Raw genomic sequence first — 17,304 nt, 5'->3', positions numbered from 1 at the left:
TACCTCCAGGATCTGTGCTAAGCTAGGCTAGATGGAGCAAATGGATGAAAACAAGTGCAGTTGTTGGAGATGACGGAGTTACCTCATTCAGGTGCAGCTAAATTGGGCGATCAGCAGCAACCCTCTGGAGTACCAGGAGATAAGGGACATCTCGGTACTCCGTCTGTCATGTCACTCTTCTGGAGATACGTATATCTATAATATAAGTAAAGTGTAACCACATAGCTTTTGGATTTTGGGAGCTTCATAGGCTTGACTCTTTCGTTTTCTCTTTAGTTTTTTAAGTCTTCTTTCCCTCTCATCTTCTTTTTTCTCTCTTTCCTGGTTTCAGTCTTTAATCCAGTTTGTGTCAGAAAGTTTGACCATGATGATGCAGACTAACGTGATTTTTGTGTCTGTCTGTCTGTGTGTGTGTGTGTGTGTGTGTGTGTGTGTGTGTGTGTGTGTGTGTGTGTCGTCTCCTCTCTCTGACAGAGCGGCTGGAGCCCCTGGATGCCGGTCATCGCCGTGATGGTCGCCGTGACGGCAGCCGTCCTCTACCCCAGCCTCTCCAAAAGCAGCTCCACCTAGGACACACACACACACACACACACACACACACACACACACACACACACACACACACACACAGAGCGCTGTGAGGAGAGCATCACTGCTTTACTTGTATAAAGTCTAATTGTACATAATTGTAGAGGGAATATAAAGGTTGTGGTTTCTACGGAGGATTCAGAAGCTTCTTGGTTCTTTATTTTGTTTTCGTGTTGTTGGTTTTTTCAGCGGCGAGGAGTTTAGTTGTATTTTTATTCTCGGCTCTCTCTCGGGCTGTGGTGGGGGCTTTTTTTTTTTTTTTTTTTTTTTTTTTTTTGGGAGGGTTTTCGTCTCTCTGCTGATTTCTGGGTTAACAAAGTGCTCTCCAGCAGGCCGAGCTACCACACACAAACACCTGCCACAGGTGGCGTTTTCAACCGTCCCACCGTAAAGACCGCTTTACACTTCTGCGTCGAAACGACGGCGTACCCCTGCAGACCCCTCTGCGTCTACCTCTCAGCCGTGGCTTGGTAGCGTTGCATTTCCCCCCCGACTCCTTTCCTGGTTCTCCTTCTCCATCAACAACATGAAATCAAGGAGAGGGTTAACTTCTCCTGCTCCAGATCTCCCACCGTGGTCCGAAAGAACAGAGGAGACACTTAGTTTCTCTCACTATGACTCTAGAGTCGGTACTCACTCTGAAGATAATAGCCAGTCCTTCCAGAAAAATGTGGAGTTTTTTTGTGATTGTTGCGGGCAAAAATCCTTGATTATGCGGCACGTTTTCTTAAAAAATGCGATGGAATATGCGGGATATTTATGCAATTTTATCCGATGAAATTGCAGGAACTTGCAAAAACTGCATTTTCATGATGCCCAACCCTAGAAGCTAATCGCCGTCACTCTCTCACTTCCCCTTTGCTCTAACACACTTCCCACACACACACACACACACACACACACACACACATTCCTCACACACACACACACACTCTCTCACTCTCACTCACACACTCCTCACACACACACACACACACACTCACTCTCACTCACACACTCCCCACACACACATATGCCGGCTCTACGCACACACCAGCGCACGAGTATAAAACCAGGCCACTTACGTAGGCTACGGCGTGGAGCCTCCGTAGAAGCATAAAACGGCCTTAAGCGAGCGGGATGGCAGCGAACGCAACACTTCCCAGCAGCCTCCGTCCAGGCAGGGGAACAGGATCCACATTCTTACGCTCTGCATTTGCTGGAAGGAGCATGTGCACACATCTTCATAGATTTCATTGGCTACTGGAGTCTGTTAGCAGGCGGCGTTCACCTGTTGCTGGTTTTATTTGTTTGGACGGACTGGGCTGCAGCGCTCCGTCGTCCTCATGTCCAGCTTTAATTTGACTCGTTACGTTCTTTAAAACACCTCCGTGCTCTTTGACGTCTTCAGTTCGAGTCATCCGTCTGAATGTAGGACTCCTTTTGGGTTTTACCTGCAGGTATTTGGTGCCAGCGTGCCCTAAATCTTTAAAATTGACTTGATTTTATTCCAGAAAGATCAGTTTATCAGCAGATTATAATCCCATTAAATGCTATTCGTTGGTGCGGCGCTAAAGCTTCCTATTATCTTGAGTCTCTGTTGTTTAGTCGGGCCGTCTGTCAAAATGAAGTTTTAATAAGTTTAATATTTGCTGTCGAGTACGACCACGCCGTTAATCTGCGCCCCATCAGACTGAGCGGTCAGTAAAATGATAAAATAACTCCACGTGAGTAAAATCTCCTCCGTAGCACACGTACGTCGTACGTCCGCGCTGTGAGGACCACCGCTGAGTCACAGTTGAGTCTGTCGTTCCTGATCTGGTCCGTCAGGCTGCTGCGGAGGGTTGCCGTTGTTTCAGGAAGCGCTGCTCTGTTGTGGTTTTAGTCGGCCGTGTTGGAGGTCTAACGTGACATTTCTCTGTTTTTTTCGGTTTGTTTTCCCAGGGCAGTTTGTTGTTTGGGGTTGAAACTTGAAGCCACATTTTTAAAATAAAAATCTGATTTATTTTGTTTGTTTTTTCTTCATTTTTCGGGGCACAGAAAAGGGGGTCAAAGTGCCTCTGATGTAACTAACACCACAGTTTGTGTATGAGTGGACACACACACACAACCACACACACACATTCTCTGATAAACGCACTTAAACACACACATATACACACATACACACGGTTTCTTTGACTGCCAGAGGTCTGGTAGTGTGGAGAGAAGCTGTACGTTGGTAACCACAATGTCTTACCAGCTTTTTATGGAGCTTTCAGCTGCTACTCATGGCCTTCTTTAAGCAAAAGATTTACCCTCAACCCCATGACAACTGAGCTTACTTTATCCGCTCATGAAGTCTGTGAGATCGTGGCTAAAAGCTCAGAAAATAGCTAGTAAGTGGACCTTGATTTGAGATTGTTTTGTCAAATTATTATTGTGGCTTCTCAACGATTCCCATCAGCTGGATGATGACTAAATGGCTCTTTTTTTTTTTTTGTCCAGACTGAAATCTCGTTGAACAACTTCAGATCATGTCAGGACAAATGAAGAGCTGACTGAACTCTCATCAGTATATCTACTGTTGGCTTTAGTTCTAGTCCTTATATAGACATGGAATAGGAAACGTTTCTGTCTTCATCAATCTGGTAAAACTGATGGACACATTTTTGCCCCTCCAGTGGTGAAAATGTCAGAATAACATTCAGAAATGTCTATTCCTGTTGAGCTTTCGAGCCTCACAGAGCTGCTAAAATGTTCCTAAAAACAGGATGAAAATCAGCTTCTCTCCAGATGAACTTAGACCACTTCAGGCCTCTGTGGAAATGTTTTAGCAGACATTAAATTATTTGTGTGTGTGTGTGTGTGTGTGTGTGTGTGTGTGTGTGTGTGTGTGTGTGTGTGTGTGTGTGTGTTTTCACACTCTGGACTCTTTGTCATCGTTCGTGTACTCTGTCTCGTCTCCGTGTTAAAAACATTTTAAATAAAAAGACAACGAACAAATATTCCTGATGTTTAAAGAGAAAAACACTACAGTACAGAGAGAGAATTGTAAAATAAAATGTTATTGAATGATGTGCTACTAGACTTATTTTGTTAAAATTGTTTAGAGATATGAGAGGAAGCTGTGTAGGGGAGATGATGATGGTGATGATGATGATGGTGATGTATTAAATATGCAGAGCGATGTTTGGATTAAAGTTGTAGCAAGCTGACCCACCAAACCAGCTTCCAGTGCATTCATTCATTCATTCATTCATTCATTCATTCACAAACTTCACAATGAGACTTGAACAATGCAGATAATGTAATAAACTAATCAGTGCCCTGCTTTTCAAACATGGTTTATACTAATATACAGCATAACAAAATATATATATATATAATTTTTATACATATATATATAATTTTTTATATATATAATTTTTATATATAATGTTTATACATATATATATAATTTTTTATATATATAATTTTTTATATATATATATAATTTTTATATATATATATATATATATATATATATATGCTATATATTAGTTTAAACCATGTTTATATCAGTATAGTATAACATGATTTCAAGATAAAATTATCCTGTTAATTCTCATAACTTTTTTCAAAGGCAGATGGAGTTTTTTTTTTTTTAAGATTATTTTTTGGGCTTTTCTGCCTTTAACCCTTGTGTTCCTGTCAACAGCGAAAAAAACATACTTTTGATGTCCCTTCTCAGTGTTTTTATAGCTTTGTTTTAAACATTTTGTCACTTTTTTCCGACATTTTCGCTTCCTATTGCAACGTTCCATATTTTTGATATAAAAAAACTTTGAAAATGGGTCAAAAATGAGGGTTAATGGACAGCTAGGTGAGAGAGAGAGAGAGGGGGGAGAGAGACATGCAGGAAATCATCACAGGTCCTATCCAATCCTGGACCTCTGCGTCTAGGCATGTGTGCGCCTGCTCTACCCGCTGAACCAACCCGGCCACTAGGCAGGTGGAGTTTTGATGTGTGGATGAAGTTGACTTATTTTTTTTTTATTTTTTTGAACTTATTTTTTGTTTATCGTAAACAGTCAGCTTAGACACACATAGTAACATAAAGAGGTATCTGATCATACCAAAATTTAGAAATAAATAAGGAAATAAATAGAATAAAATAAAGTGAAAACAAAAAATAAAGAAGTTTAAAAAAAATAATAATAATAATTAAAGAAAAAAAGGGGGAGGGGGGGGTTCCTCTTCAAAACATTTTAAGCACAACAGGGGTCCATCTCTTCAAAAACGTGTCCCTCTGGAGCCTCAGATTGTGAGGTATTTCTTCCATTCTGTAAAGCTCCCACACCGCTCCTTCCACCACTGACATGTTGGTACAGTGGGCTTAAGCCAGGTTACAGTGATACCCTTAATGGCTGCAGCAAGAAGGATTTGCAGAAGGTATATATCATCCCTTCGATCAACAACATAAGGGGCGGCTCCCAGCCAGTCTTGTATAAAGTACTTGAAAGCAATACTTGAGTAAAAGTACAAGTATCTTACCAGAAAATAACTTTGGTAGAAGTTAAAGTCTCCTTTTAGAATATTACTTGAATAAAACTCTTAAAGTATCTAATATGTACTGTACTTAAAGTGCCCATATTATGAAAAAAAATCACTTTTTCTGGGATTTGGGGAGTTATTTTGTGTCTCTGGTGCTTCCACACGCATACAAACTTTGATCTAAATCCCTCCATGGTGTTTAGAGTGAGATACGGTTTCTGAATGTGTCCTGCCTTCAGTCTCTGGGTGAGCTGGTCAAAATCTGCACGGCTTTCTACGTCACTATCTGAGACGTTCTGCACATGCGCAAAATGTTCGCGCATGCGCGGTTGTACGAGGATTTACGACACTGCACGATCTGTTCCACGCTTCCGGTCGACAGCCAAGCTAACGTTAGTTTAGCTAACAGCTAATTCGGCTAACCGCTAGCTGATTGTAGCGGTCTGCCGTTAGCCTCCACAGGCAAGCTAACGTTAGTTTAGCTAACAGCTAATTCGGCTAACTGCTAGCTGAGACAGCATGTAATAACTTTAAAAGACCCTCAAAAAAAAACTTGAAAATAAACGTTGACATATATAACAAACACCTAACATATATAACAGCTGTTACGTCAGTTCTACTTTACTTGTGCTCATTTAAAATACAATCACTCAATACTTGTCTTTATTGTTATTACTGTGAAGTCTTAATTTAGCTGTAGCTGCTTTTCCCATTACGTTTGAGTTAACGTTATTTTAGACTGAATCTAGCTGTCAGCTAGCGGTTAGCCGAATTAGCTGTTAGCTAAACTAACGTTAGCTTCCCGGTGGAGGCTAGCCATAGGCTAGCGTGGAACAGATCGTGCAGGTCGTATCCTCGGTAAAACAGTATTATCTTGCGCATGTGCAGAACGGATCGTGTACCGACAAGCTGGCTAACCGCAACCATTAGCTCGTAGTTAGCATTAGCATGCTAACGCTAGCATGCTACCTCGTTCTCAATAGCAAAGCACTGCTACAACACACACAAGTTCACCATAATCTCCAAAAGAACTACTTCCATGTGCGCCCTCATTTAGAAGTCTCCCAGCTAATCCTGCCTTGTAACTGACCCAAGTTGTAGAAACAGCCTTTCTTTTACTGTCTATGGAGCTAGCTAGCTGACATGATCTACATCTGAGCTACTGGGCATGTGCGAGTGCAATCAAAGATAGTCCAGAAGAAGAAGAAGAAAAGAGGTCTCACTCTGTAGCTAAAACAGAGACCAGCTGAAAAGAGGATCTGCAGCAGTGAGAGAGAGCGGTGCAGTACAACAACAATATGGTGTTTTTAGAAAATTAAACCATGTAAACCTATTCTGGTACAACCTTAAAATACAATTATGAACCTGAAGATGAGCATAATATGGCTGCTTTAAGTATCAAAAGTAATTTTCTGATATTAAATGTACTTAAGTATTAGAAGTAAAAGTAAAAATAAAAAAAACTTTGATTATGAACTTTATGGCCAAAGGTGTGTAACGTTATCTTCATCACCACTGTCGTCGGGGTGATCATCATCTGTTACCATGGCAGCAGAGCCTGCAGCAGGTGCTTCCATGACGATACCAGTCTTTCTGCTTCCTCTTCTTCTTTAGTTTTGGCCTATGGTTGTTTTTTTACCGCTTGGCAACAAACAGGCATCAGGTCACCAGCTGGAACGGAGCGTATATTATCTTGGCAATTTAGGAGCAATGATTCGCCCAACCTGCTTTTTTCCAGTGTAACAAATTACTTCTGATTTTTATTTTGTAGTAACGAGTAACTAAGATGCTCAGGGGAGATGTAGTGGAGTAAAAGTATACATTTTATTTAGAAACTGTAGTGGAGTAAACGTGAAAATTCTACTTAAGTACAGTAGTGAAGTATTTGTACTTCGTTACATTACAACACTGGTCCCAGCAAAGCAACCAACGGGTTCCTATTGACTTCTATGTTAAAAATATTGGCCAATGCAGAATAGATATCATCCCAATATTTCCCACAAGACCAAAAGGTGTGGACGAAGTTTGCGTCGGTTTCTCCACAGTTCCTCCAGCAGCAACTTGTTGTTGAAGAACTATACGTTCCTGTTATGTTCTAAAGTATGGATGAAGTTGTCTTAAAAAGCAGTATGCTTTTATTTTGAAAATAAGGTGAAACCACTCAGCCCTCGTGATTGGATGACACATTTTAACTGTATTTGCACAGCATTTTAGTCAAGATAAGATTTTACTCAACTACATGTGTACAAGTACTTTCTTGGGGGGGTGCAGGTGCAAAATAAAGATGAGAATAAAATGAGGTGATTTAGAATAAGTACGTGTTAAGGAAACTACAAAATCTCCTCTCTGCACACAGATCTCTCTCTCCGGCTCTAACGTTGAATCAAAAAACTGGGAAGAAAATGTGATTTTTCAGAAAGGTTTTCATTCTTTTCGACAACTAGTAGAGCTGTAAATATTAATGGATTAATTGTCAACTATTAAATTAATTGGCAACTACTTTGATAATTGATTAATCAGTTTGAGTAATTTTTTAATGGAAAATAAAGTACAAATTCTCTGATTCCAGCTTCTTAAATGTGAATATCTTCTACTTTCTTCTCTCCTCTGGGACAGGAAACTGAATATTTATGAGTTGTGGATACAACAAGATATTTGAGGACGTCATTTTGGGCTTTTTGGGAAACATTGATCCACATTTTTCACCATTTTCTGACATTTTAGAGACCAAACAACTAATCAATTAATCGAGAAAATAATCGACAGATGAATCAACTCCTGGTTCTTGCAGCATGTTGTGTAATACTTTAAGTACATTTTCCCGATTATACTTAGGCCTACATACTTTTACTTAAGTAACATTTTCAATGCAGGACTTTTACTTCTAACAGAGTATTTTTTTACAGTGTGGTGGGCTATTAGTACTTTTACTACAGTAAATAATCTGAATACTTCCACCACATTAATGTCAGTCCCTCCAGAAAAATGTGATCATGTGATGTCAAAACTCAATGCATAATCAGCCAAAGTCTGCATATTTATTTGGGGGGGGGGAGGGGTGCATTTTTTTCAAATACGCCGCATTTTCACCACATAAATTCCCTAGTTCCGCGCAACATATGCGGGGCTTGCATGATTTCATAATCCCCGCATTTTCGTTGCAAAAAAGTCACACATATCTTAGCAGAAAGTTGAAAAATGTTGCGTTTACTTCACACAAGAGCAGCCGTTTTCCCCTGTTGCCATGGGAACGTTATGAAGTGACGTAATTACTCGACGTGAACATCATCGAAAAGCTGCAAACCCCTCCCGCAATTTCATCGCATAAAATTGCATAAATATCGCGCATATTCTATCGCATTTTTTAAGAAAACGTGACGCATAATCAAGGATTACTGATGAATGTAGCGGAGTAACTAAAGTAACTAGTAACTAAAGCTGTAACAGATGAATGTAGCGGAGTAACTAAAGTAACTAGTAACTAAAGCTGTAACAGATGAATGTAGCGGAGTAACTAAAGTAACTAGTAACTAAAGCTGTAACTGGTAGAGCGGGCGCACATGCAGAGGGTTAATCCTCGACGCAGAAGTTCGAGTCCGACCTGTGACGTTTCCCTGCATGTCTCCCCCCCCTCTCTCTCTCTGTCTCTCTCTGTCTCTGTCTCTCTCTCTCTCTGTCTCTCTCTCTGTCTCTGTCTCTCTCTCTCTCTCTCTCTCTCTCTGTCTCTCTCTCTCTCTCTCTGTCTCTGTCTCTCTCTCTCTCTCTCTCTCTCTCTGTCTCTCTCTCTCTGTCTCTCTCTCTCTGTCTCTCTCTCTGTCTCTGTCTCTCTCTCTCTCTCTCTCTCTCTCTCTCTCTCTCTCTGTCTCTCTCTCTCTCTCTGTCTCTCTCTCTCTCTGTCTCTCTCTCTCTCTCTCTGTCTCTCTCTCTCTCTGTCTCTCTCTCTCTCTCTGTCTCTCTCTCTCTCTCTCTCTCTCTCTCTCTCTCTGTCTCTCTCTCTGTCTCTCTCTCTGTCTCTCTCTCTCTCTGTCTCTCTCTCTCTCTGTCTCTCTCTCTCTGTCTCATCTCTATCTCTCTCTGTCTCTCTCTCTTTGTCTCTCTCTCTCTCTCTCTCTCTCTGTCTCTCTGTCTCTCTGTCTCTCTCTCTCTCTCTCTCTCTGTCTCTCTGTCTCTCTCTCTTCTCTGTCTCTCTGTCTCTCTCTCTCTCTCTCTGTCTCTCTCTCTCTCTCTCTCTGTCTCTCTCTCTTTGTCTCTCTCTCTCTCTCTCTCTCTCTCTGTCTCTCTGTCTCTCTGTCTCTCTCTCTCTCTCTCTCTCTGTCTCTCTGTCTCTCTCTCTCTCTCTGTCTCTCTGTCTCTCTCTCTCTCTCTCTCTCTGTCTCTCTCTCTCTCTCTCTGTCTCTCTCTCTGTCTCTCTGTCTCTCTCTCTCTCTCTCTCTCTGTCTCTCTGTCTCTCTCTCTCTCTCTCTCTCTCTCTATCTCAGCTTTCCTTTCCTAATAAAGGCAGAAATGCCACCCAGAATCCTGAAGGAGGCAGTAACACAACGTGAAGGATCCCAACTGCCCCAATATCTCAAACAAGAAGAAGAAAAAACCCGAGCTTTCAAGTAGCACCTGAACGCAGCAGCAGCAGCAGCAGCAGCACCTGAACGCAGCAGCAGCAGCCAGCCAGTCTCAGTGAGGTTATAAAAACCACTTCAAACCGACTCCGAGGGAACTCAGAACGCAGCCCCCCCCGGCCCAGCTCTCTGTCACAGTCAACCAAAGTCCGAACAAGACGCGTTAAAGAGAATTAAAGATGCCGGCCACAGAGAAGGACCTGGCCGAGGACGCCCCGTGGAAAAAGATCCAGCAGAACACCTTTACCCGCTGGATCAACGAGCACCTGAAGTGCGTCAACAAGCGGATCGGGGACCTGCAGCTGGACCTGGGCGACGGGCTGAGGCTCATCGCCCTGCTGGAGGTCCTCAGCCACAAGAACATGTACAGAAAGTACCACCCGAGGCCCAACTTCAGGCAGATGAAGCTGGAGAACGTGTCGGTGGCGCTGGAGTTCCTGGACAAGGAGAACATTAAGCTGGTCTCCATCGGTGAGTCCATTCATCCGTCTGGAGGCTCCACAATCTGACTTCTTAGCCCCAAAGTTAGTTTGCCTGTTAGTGGGGAGTCTACACATGTCAGGGAAGCTTACTAATATGACTTGTCCCAGGAAAGTCGTCCTCCCCCCGTCAGTTTTCCCAGTTTATACCCCCAACACCCCCGTGTATACCCCTTTTTTCGTGGAGAGCACGGACTGCCATTAATAATGTAGCGTTTTAAAATTTAACTGTTTTTTCTACATGAACCGATCATCATATCTTATTGTAAATTATGTAGACTATTTGAGTTTGACCCACTCGTCAATTCGGCAAACATGTACACAAAATAATATATTTCCTTTAAAATGTTTGGCTTAGTAAATACTGCACGCCGTTGCTGCCGCCCAGAATCAAGAGGAAATGAAAGCACTTTTAAAAGTTGATGTTTAATGAAATCAAGCGACGTTAAGTGGGTTATGTTATGTCAAAGTAAACAGTGGCTTAAGACGCTTTTGAAATCCTTGGCTTGTGATTGTAATGTTGGCTCTGCACTTTCCCCAGAGACCAAAGTTCAATCCGTACCTTTGTCCTTTCATTTGGAGAGTTTCCCGAGTTTCTTATCATAATGATAACACAAATCAATCTAATGAAAGGTCCTCACGTGCTTGAAGAAATTATGTTACACGTATAAATGAGTTATTCCCATTTTAGTCAGTTTGCGTCCTGTTAATTTCCGTACATGCAGCACTTGCCAAACTGCGTTTAGGAATCCTGCAGTTTAATATCGCCTTGCCTATCCGCGACATTAAAGTATTGCAAATTGTTTAGTTTGACAATTTATAGAATTGAAATGAACTCGTCTTCAAATCGGCATACACATAATCCACAATGACACCAATATTTTATTGAAAATCTCAAATTTTCCCGGTCGACCATAGCCTAACTGCTGCATCTCCCCTCGGTGTAACGTTTGTGTGAAAGACGAGTGTGAGAAGTGGAACCACATCTCCTCTTCGCTACAGATTGGATCCCACAGGAATTACTGATGAAATGTATCATGTCAACATCAGCATTTAAACTGGCAGATTTGTGAATGGAGTTTGGTTGTGGGTGTAGAGTCTCCACATAACAGCAGCGGAGTGTTTTAATGAGCAGGCTCCCTTGTGTAGTCTTCCCGTCGGCCATGCAACTTTCTTTCTGGGTCAAAATTTAAAATGAAAACGTTTACTTTTTGCCAAGTCTTTTGTCACTTATTCTGATGTTTGTTGATTTTTTTCTACACTTGTTTTTTGACGGTTTTTCCCCACTTTATTATTATTTTTTTTTTTTTTAACTTTTACCGACATTTTTGTCATTTTTTTCAACGTTCTTCTAACAAATTTATTTCTTCAAACACTATAAAATTAAATAAAACCCCCAAATTCAATAATAGTAGTGAACTGATCATGTATTTTACTTATGAAGAGCGTTGCATGAAACCATCCACATTATTTTTTTGGGACAATTTGGCTAAAGTAGGCCTAAAACTAAATTTCAGATGTAGAAACTTTTTGAAAATGGGTCAGATTTGAGCAGAATACACACCTGTGTTAATGAGCCTGGCTGAAGTCTCTCAGATGATGATGATGATGATGATGATGATGATGATGATATTTCACCCCAAAATTCACAAATGTCAAAACTCCTGCTCAGTTCCTCTGCTTGTTGTGTCCTAAACATATTTACCACACATCTGATCTGAATTAATTTAGTTTGGCTTCCACCCAGGCTGCACAATACTGACGATACACTACTGCAGTTATTTCATATTTATCATATAGATAACAATATCCAGGATTCAAACAAGAAGCTAACTGATATGTTGTTGCTTGGTCTATACCAAGGCTGCCCAATTTGGGGCCTGCGGGCCAAGTTTGGCCCGTGCTCCCTTTGTTTTGGTCCTCCATGACATTTGACATGCTCATGCTTATTCTCCTCTTATTTTGAAAGTGCTGTAAAATGCTAACTGTAATGATACGAAACTTAGTTTTGTGCAGCTAAAACGTTCTTAATCTGAGTTGTACAGCACAGTGATGTTAAACTTCCTTATAATTACACACGTTAAGTTTTATCCACAAAAATGAGGGTATTTCTTCTCTCTTGGTGCTGTGAGCCGTGCTAACGTCAGCCAGATGGAGCGATGGAGGCCGTGGCCCGCTGATAGAAGAACATTTAGGAAGTCAGCTGGAGCCGAATGTTGAAAGACTGCTCATGTCTCCCACTACTGCAAGGGATAAATAACTGTATACGTTCTGTAATATGGGAGATAAATGCAGATTTAAGAGCATTTATTTCAGATTTTTAATGTTAATTTTCTATAAAATATAATAAATCTTCTCATAAAATCAACATTTACTTTTTGGCCCGTGGCCTTTCATCCAGATACATTTTTGGCCCTTCAGATGAAAGAATTTGGGCACCTCTGGTCTAAATAGTTTGATTTAAACGAGTCAGGCGTTATGTCAGGAAGCAGGCCCAGGCACATGGGGAAAAGAAAAGTGATCATTGAGGTTTGGTCTTTTAGATTTAGACACATTTCTTTTACACTTGTTCCTCTCTTCCGTAGTTGTGTTTGTCCAGATCGTCTCTCCTGTCGTGATGTTTAGTTGTCTCTGCTGGAGGCTGAAGAATTAAATCAACAATGTGCATCACAGCTGCTCTGTCACACAGCTGCTCCAGGTCGTTTGTAAATCTGTGCTGGAGTTCGTGCTTTTAAAGGCTCTGACACACCAACCAGACGGCCGACCGTCTGCAGAAAGGCCAGTCGGACTGATCAGTCTCCCCGAGGTCCAAAAAGTTCCTCAGAACTCACTGAAGAGACGCCGACTTGAGCGTACGTTCTGCACGTGCGCGAGACGTAATACGTCTCCATAACAGCAGGCGGCGCTAATCTGTATTGTTGCCCAGAAATGAAAACCGGCAGCTGATTAGACGAACGCGTCACGTGGGTCTGGCTTCTCCCAAATTTCAAAGCCAGACTGTCATGGCGACTCGTTCAGAATACGATCTCATATTGGACTAAAATAGTTCACCGAAACGTGTTTCTGAAAACATTTGAAGAGAGAAATAGGCCGTGCAGTTGCTGAATCTGTCTGTTTTTTTGATCGACAAAGGTCAGATTTTCGTCAGATTTTGAGAGGCGTTCGTCATGCTCATCCCGCTTGTCATTTTCAGTAAGTGTTTTAACATAAGTGCACTGATTGGCTAGTCAAGGGCTAGCACTCCACCAATCAGATTGGTCATTGAGTCCGACTGCCCACTGGCTGATTCAACAAGTCAAATTAAAGCCGACGGCACGAACACACCGAACAGACTCGAGTCACCGACCTCGCCAGACTGTCAGACGGCCGATTATCAGGTTGGTGTGTCAGAGCCTTCAAACTCTGAATGTTTTGGTGTGTTTTTCGTTCGTGGGTCATCAGCTCTCTGTTTTTGGTAGAAGAGAAATGAAATGAAAGAATAAGGTTTCGAAAGTAAAGCGTAAATGTGTAAAATGAAATGTGATTCTCGTTCTGATTTTGTAACGGTTGAATGTACTTACTGGAAGTCTCTTTGGCTAAAAGCATCGGTGAAATGACGCCGTAACGACAGTCAGATCAACTGTGTGGTTGCTTTTGGAAACGCTTTAAAAAGTGAACACTGCTGCAGTTTCTTGGGTTTAGCTGGAGGCCGTCAGTCTCTTCTGGCTGCTTAGCAGACACAATGCTTGTTAGGACATTTAAGTTGCCCAGACAGACAGACAGACAGTCAGTCAGACAGACAGTCAGACAGACAGTCAGACAGACAGACAGACAGACAGACAGACAGACAGACAGACAGACAGAGTGTGTGTGTCTGTCAGTCTGGTAAGGTGTGTGTGTCAGTCTGCATGGTAAGGTGTGTGTGTCTGTGTGTGTGTGTCTGTGTGTGTCAGCCTGCATGGTAGTGTGTGTGTGTGTGTGTGTGTGTGTGTGTGTGTGTGTGTGTCTGTCAGTCTGGTAAGGTGTGTGTGTCAGTCTGCATGGTAAGGTGTGTGTGTGTGTGTGTGTGTGTGTCAGCCTGCATGGTAGTGTGTGTGTGTGTGTGTGTGTGTGTGTGTGTGTGTCTGTCAGTCTGGTAAGGTGTGTGTGTCAGTCTGCATGGTAAGGTGTGTGTGTCAGTCTGCATGGTAAGGTGTGTGTGTCTGTGTGTGTGTGTCAGTCTGTATGGTAAGTTGTGTGTGTGTGTGTGTGTCAGCCTGCATGGTAGTGTGTGTGTGTGTGTGTGTGTGTGTGTGTGTGTGTGTGTGTGTGTGTGTGTGTCAGTCTGCATGGTAAGGTGTGTGTGTGTGTGTGTGTGTGTGTGTGTCAGTCTGTATGTTAAGTTGTGTGTGTGTGTGTGTGTGTGTGTGTCAGCCTGCATGGTAGTGTGTGTGTGTGTGTGTGTGTGTGTGTGTGTGTGTGTGTCTCAGTCTGCATGGTAAGGTGTGTGTGTGTGTGTGTGTGTGTGTGTGTGTGTCAGTCTGCATGGTAAGGTGTGTGTGTGTGTGTGTGTGTGTGTGTGTGTGTGTGTGTCAGTCAGTCTGCATGGTAAGGTGTGTGTGTGTGTGTGTGTGTGTGTGTCAGTCTGCATGGTAAGGTGTGTGTGTGTGTGTGTGTGTGTCAGTCTGCATGGTCTGGTGTGTGTGTGTGTGTGTGTGTCAGTCTGCATGGTAAGGTGTGTGTGTGTGTGTCAGTCTGCATGGTAAGGTGTGTGTGTGTGTGTGTGTGTGTGTGTGTGTGTCAGTCAGTCTGCATGGTAAGGTGTGTGTGTGTGTGTGTGTGTGTCAGTCTGCATGGTAAGGTGTGTGTGTGTGTGTGTGTGTGTGTCAGTCTGCATGGTCTGGTGTGTGTGTGTGTGTGTGTGTGTGTGTGTGTGTCAGTCTGCATGGTAAGGTGCTCTATGAGAGTGTGTGTCATGGTGGTATAGCGCAAATAAGTCCAATAGTGCAAGAATGAAGTCTAGATACCAGCATTAAATATGGACAATATAAGAGAATAATGTAGACATGGTAATATAAAAACTATAGCAGTGCAAGGATAAACAGGAAAACAGCCATCTTGCAATGAGTCGGTCCAACAAAATCTGTGTAGCAGTCTGTGCCAGACTAGTTTTGAGGCATGTCAGATCGTGTGATGAACGTCCTCATGGGTTAAACTTTGAGGACGACGACCTGCAGCTTTCTGACATTCAAATCTCCCAGCAGAGAGCGAACGCAGCACAAGAAAGGAACGTAGGAACTGAAAATGTACAAATGAAGTACACACTAGGCGTGGGTATCACCACAGGCCCCGTGCTTATGTATTACTATACATATATTATTGCGATTTTAAACATATTGCGATATATTGCAATTTATTGCCTTTTTTTCCAACTTCAAATTATGTCCCTAAAGATGAATAAATCAACTATTTTGATAATCGGTTTGAGTCAAGTTGTCTCTCCTCTGGGACAGGAAACTGAATATTTTTGAGTTGTGGACTAAACAAGATATTTGAGGACGTCATCTTGGGCTTTTTTGCGAAACATTGATCCACATTTTTCACCATTTTCTGACATTTTATAGACCCAACAACTGATCGATAATTAGTTAATATAATTATACAATAATCAACAGATTAATCGACTGAAAACAATCGTTAGTTCCAGCCCTGTGCTTGTTATTGTGACTCTCCCCCGGGACAGCCATATGAAATACAAGTGATGTTTACTAGTTTTAGAAGACTTATCTTGTAGGATTTTTTTGTAATATCAGTCCTTCCAGAAAAATGTGGAGTTTTTTTGTGATTGTTGAGGGCAAAAATCCTTGATTATGCGGCACGTTTTCTTAAAAAATGCGATGGAATATGCGGGATATTTATGCAGTTTTATGCGATGAAATTGCGGGAACTTGCAAAAATTGCGGTTCCATCATGGCTTCATCGCGGGGTTTGTAGCTTTTCGATGATGTTCACGTTAAGTAATTACGTCACTTCATAACGTTCCCATGGCAACAGGGGGAAACGGCTGCTCTTGTGTGAAGTAAACGCAACATTTTTCAACTTTCTACTAAGATATATGTGACTTTTTTGCAACGAAAATGCGGGGATTATGAAATCATGCAAGCCCCGCATATGTTGCGCGAAAATCGGCATTTTATGCGGCGAAAGTGCGGCGTATTTGAAAAAATGCGTCCCCCGAAATAAATATGCAGACTTTGGCTGATTATGCATTGAATTATGAGATCACATGATCACGTTTTTCTGGAGGGACTGCTAATGTATGTAATGATATGAAGAGCTCAACTGCATTCATTCTGCATGTCAGAACAGTGCTTATAGTGGAACATAAGAACAGGACTTTTTTTTGTTTTTGGAAAGGACACAAATGTCCACAAAGAGTGAGAACCTGTGATGCTGGAGTCCAGTGTGGTTACACAGGTAACGCCAGTTTGTCAGATGCCTCAGCTCCATGACAGGACGAGTGACCCAGACTAGTAGAGAGAGCAGGGGAGCGTGGGAAGGAGGTGTTTGCTGTTGTTTTCAGTTCTGTGTGTGTGTGTGTGTGTGTGTGTGTGTGTCTTCAGGGAGGCCCCTGGCTTTTGTCTGTTGCACACTGAGGAAGGCAGAGGCATATCTTCAACACATTTCATATAGTTTTTTTAATTCATTGAGGACTTTGTTTGTACATTCTCTGTTCTGCTGTTCCTCCACTCTCTGTTGCTTTCACTGTCAGCTGTGTGTGTGTGTGTGTGTGTGTGTGTGTGTGTGTGTGTGTGTGTGTGTGTGTGTGTAGCGGTGCTCATATCGTAATGACGGAGACTTTATCGCTTGGAGATTGCAAAAACCTTGTGTGTGTTTTACCTGCCTGTGTGGACATTGGCCAATGAGTTGAGTCGAGGTGTGTGTGTGTGTGTGTGTGTGTGTGTGTGTGTGTGTGTGTGTGTGTTTTGTATAAACAGGGTGTCGGCCATCTGCTTGTGCAGACAGGTGTGTTGCGTCATGGCTGAAGTGAATGAAAGAAAGAAAGATTTCAGCTTGTTATTCATTACCAAAGGGGGAGCCAGGAGGTGGGTCAGTGCAGCCCAACATTTCTTTGAAGCAGTATTAATACATATTTCGGCCACTTGACTTGG

The 17,304-nt window shown here is 42.2% G+C and overlaps 2 protein-coding genes and 1 long non-coding RNA gene across 14 annotated transcripts in view; 2 read left to right on the top strand and 1 right to left on the bottom strand.

Moving 5' to 3' along the window:
- Positions 1-1,082, top strand: part of slmapa (sarcolemma associated protein a) — a 108,440-nt gene extending 107,358 nt beyond the window's left edge. For 5 of the 11 annotated variants that reach the window (XM_036001820.1, XM_036001822.1, XM_036001824.1 and 2 more), the window contains one exon: positions 475-1,080. In XM_036001820.1, coding sequence (XP_035857713.1) covers positions 475-570 — 96 coding nt within the window. In that variant the 3' untranslated portion in view covers positions 571-1,080. Of the gene's footprint in view, positions 1-474 lie in introns of all 11 variants that reach the window. The other 6 variants (XM_036001828.1, XM_036001826.1, XM_036001827.1 and 3 more) reach the window with 2 other exon arrangements.
- Positions 1,083-2,822: 1,740 nt separating this feature from the next.
- LOC116053787 lies at positions 2,823-15,831 on the bottom strand. The gene is made up of 3 exons (XR_004105936.2): positions 15,818-15,831; positions 7,924-7,932; positions 2,823-3,074 (listed from the first exon to the last, which is right to left on the bottom strand). It is a non-coding gene; the product is annotated as an uncharacterized LOC116053787 (long non-coding RNA).
- Positions 9,740-17,304, top strand: part of LOC116053783 (filamin-B) — a 135,394-nt gene continuing 127,829 nt past the window's right edge. Inside the window, exon 1 of one of the 2 annotated variants that reach the window (XM_036001819.1) lies at positions 9,740-10,166. In XM_036001819.1, the coding sequence (XP_035857712.1) occupies positions 9,875-10,166 (292 nt within the window). In that variant the 5' untranslated portion in view covers positions 9,740-9,874. The remainder of the gene's footprint in view (positions 10,167-17,304) is intronic. The other variant, XM_031304943.2, reaches the window with a different exon arrangement.

The sequence above is a fragment of the Sander lucioperca genome, chromosome 6 (assembly GCF_008315115.2).
Source record: "Sander lucioperca isolate FBNREF2018 chromosome 6, SLUC_FBN_1.2, whole genome shotgun sequence".
Classification (NCBI taxonomy): Eukaryota; Metazoa; Chordata; class Actinopteri; order Perciformes; family Percidae; genus Sander; species Sander lucioperca.
This window is presented reverse-complemented; position numbering and strand designations above follow the sequence as displayed.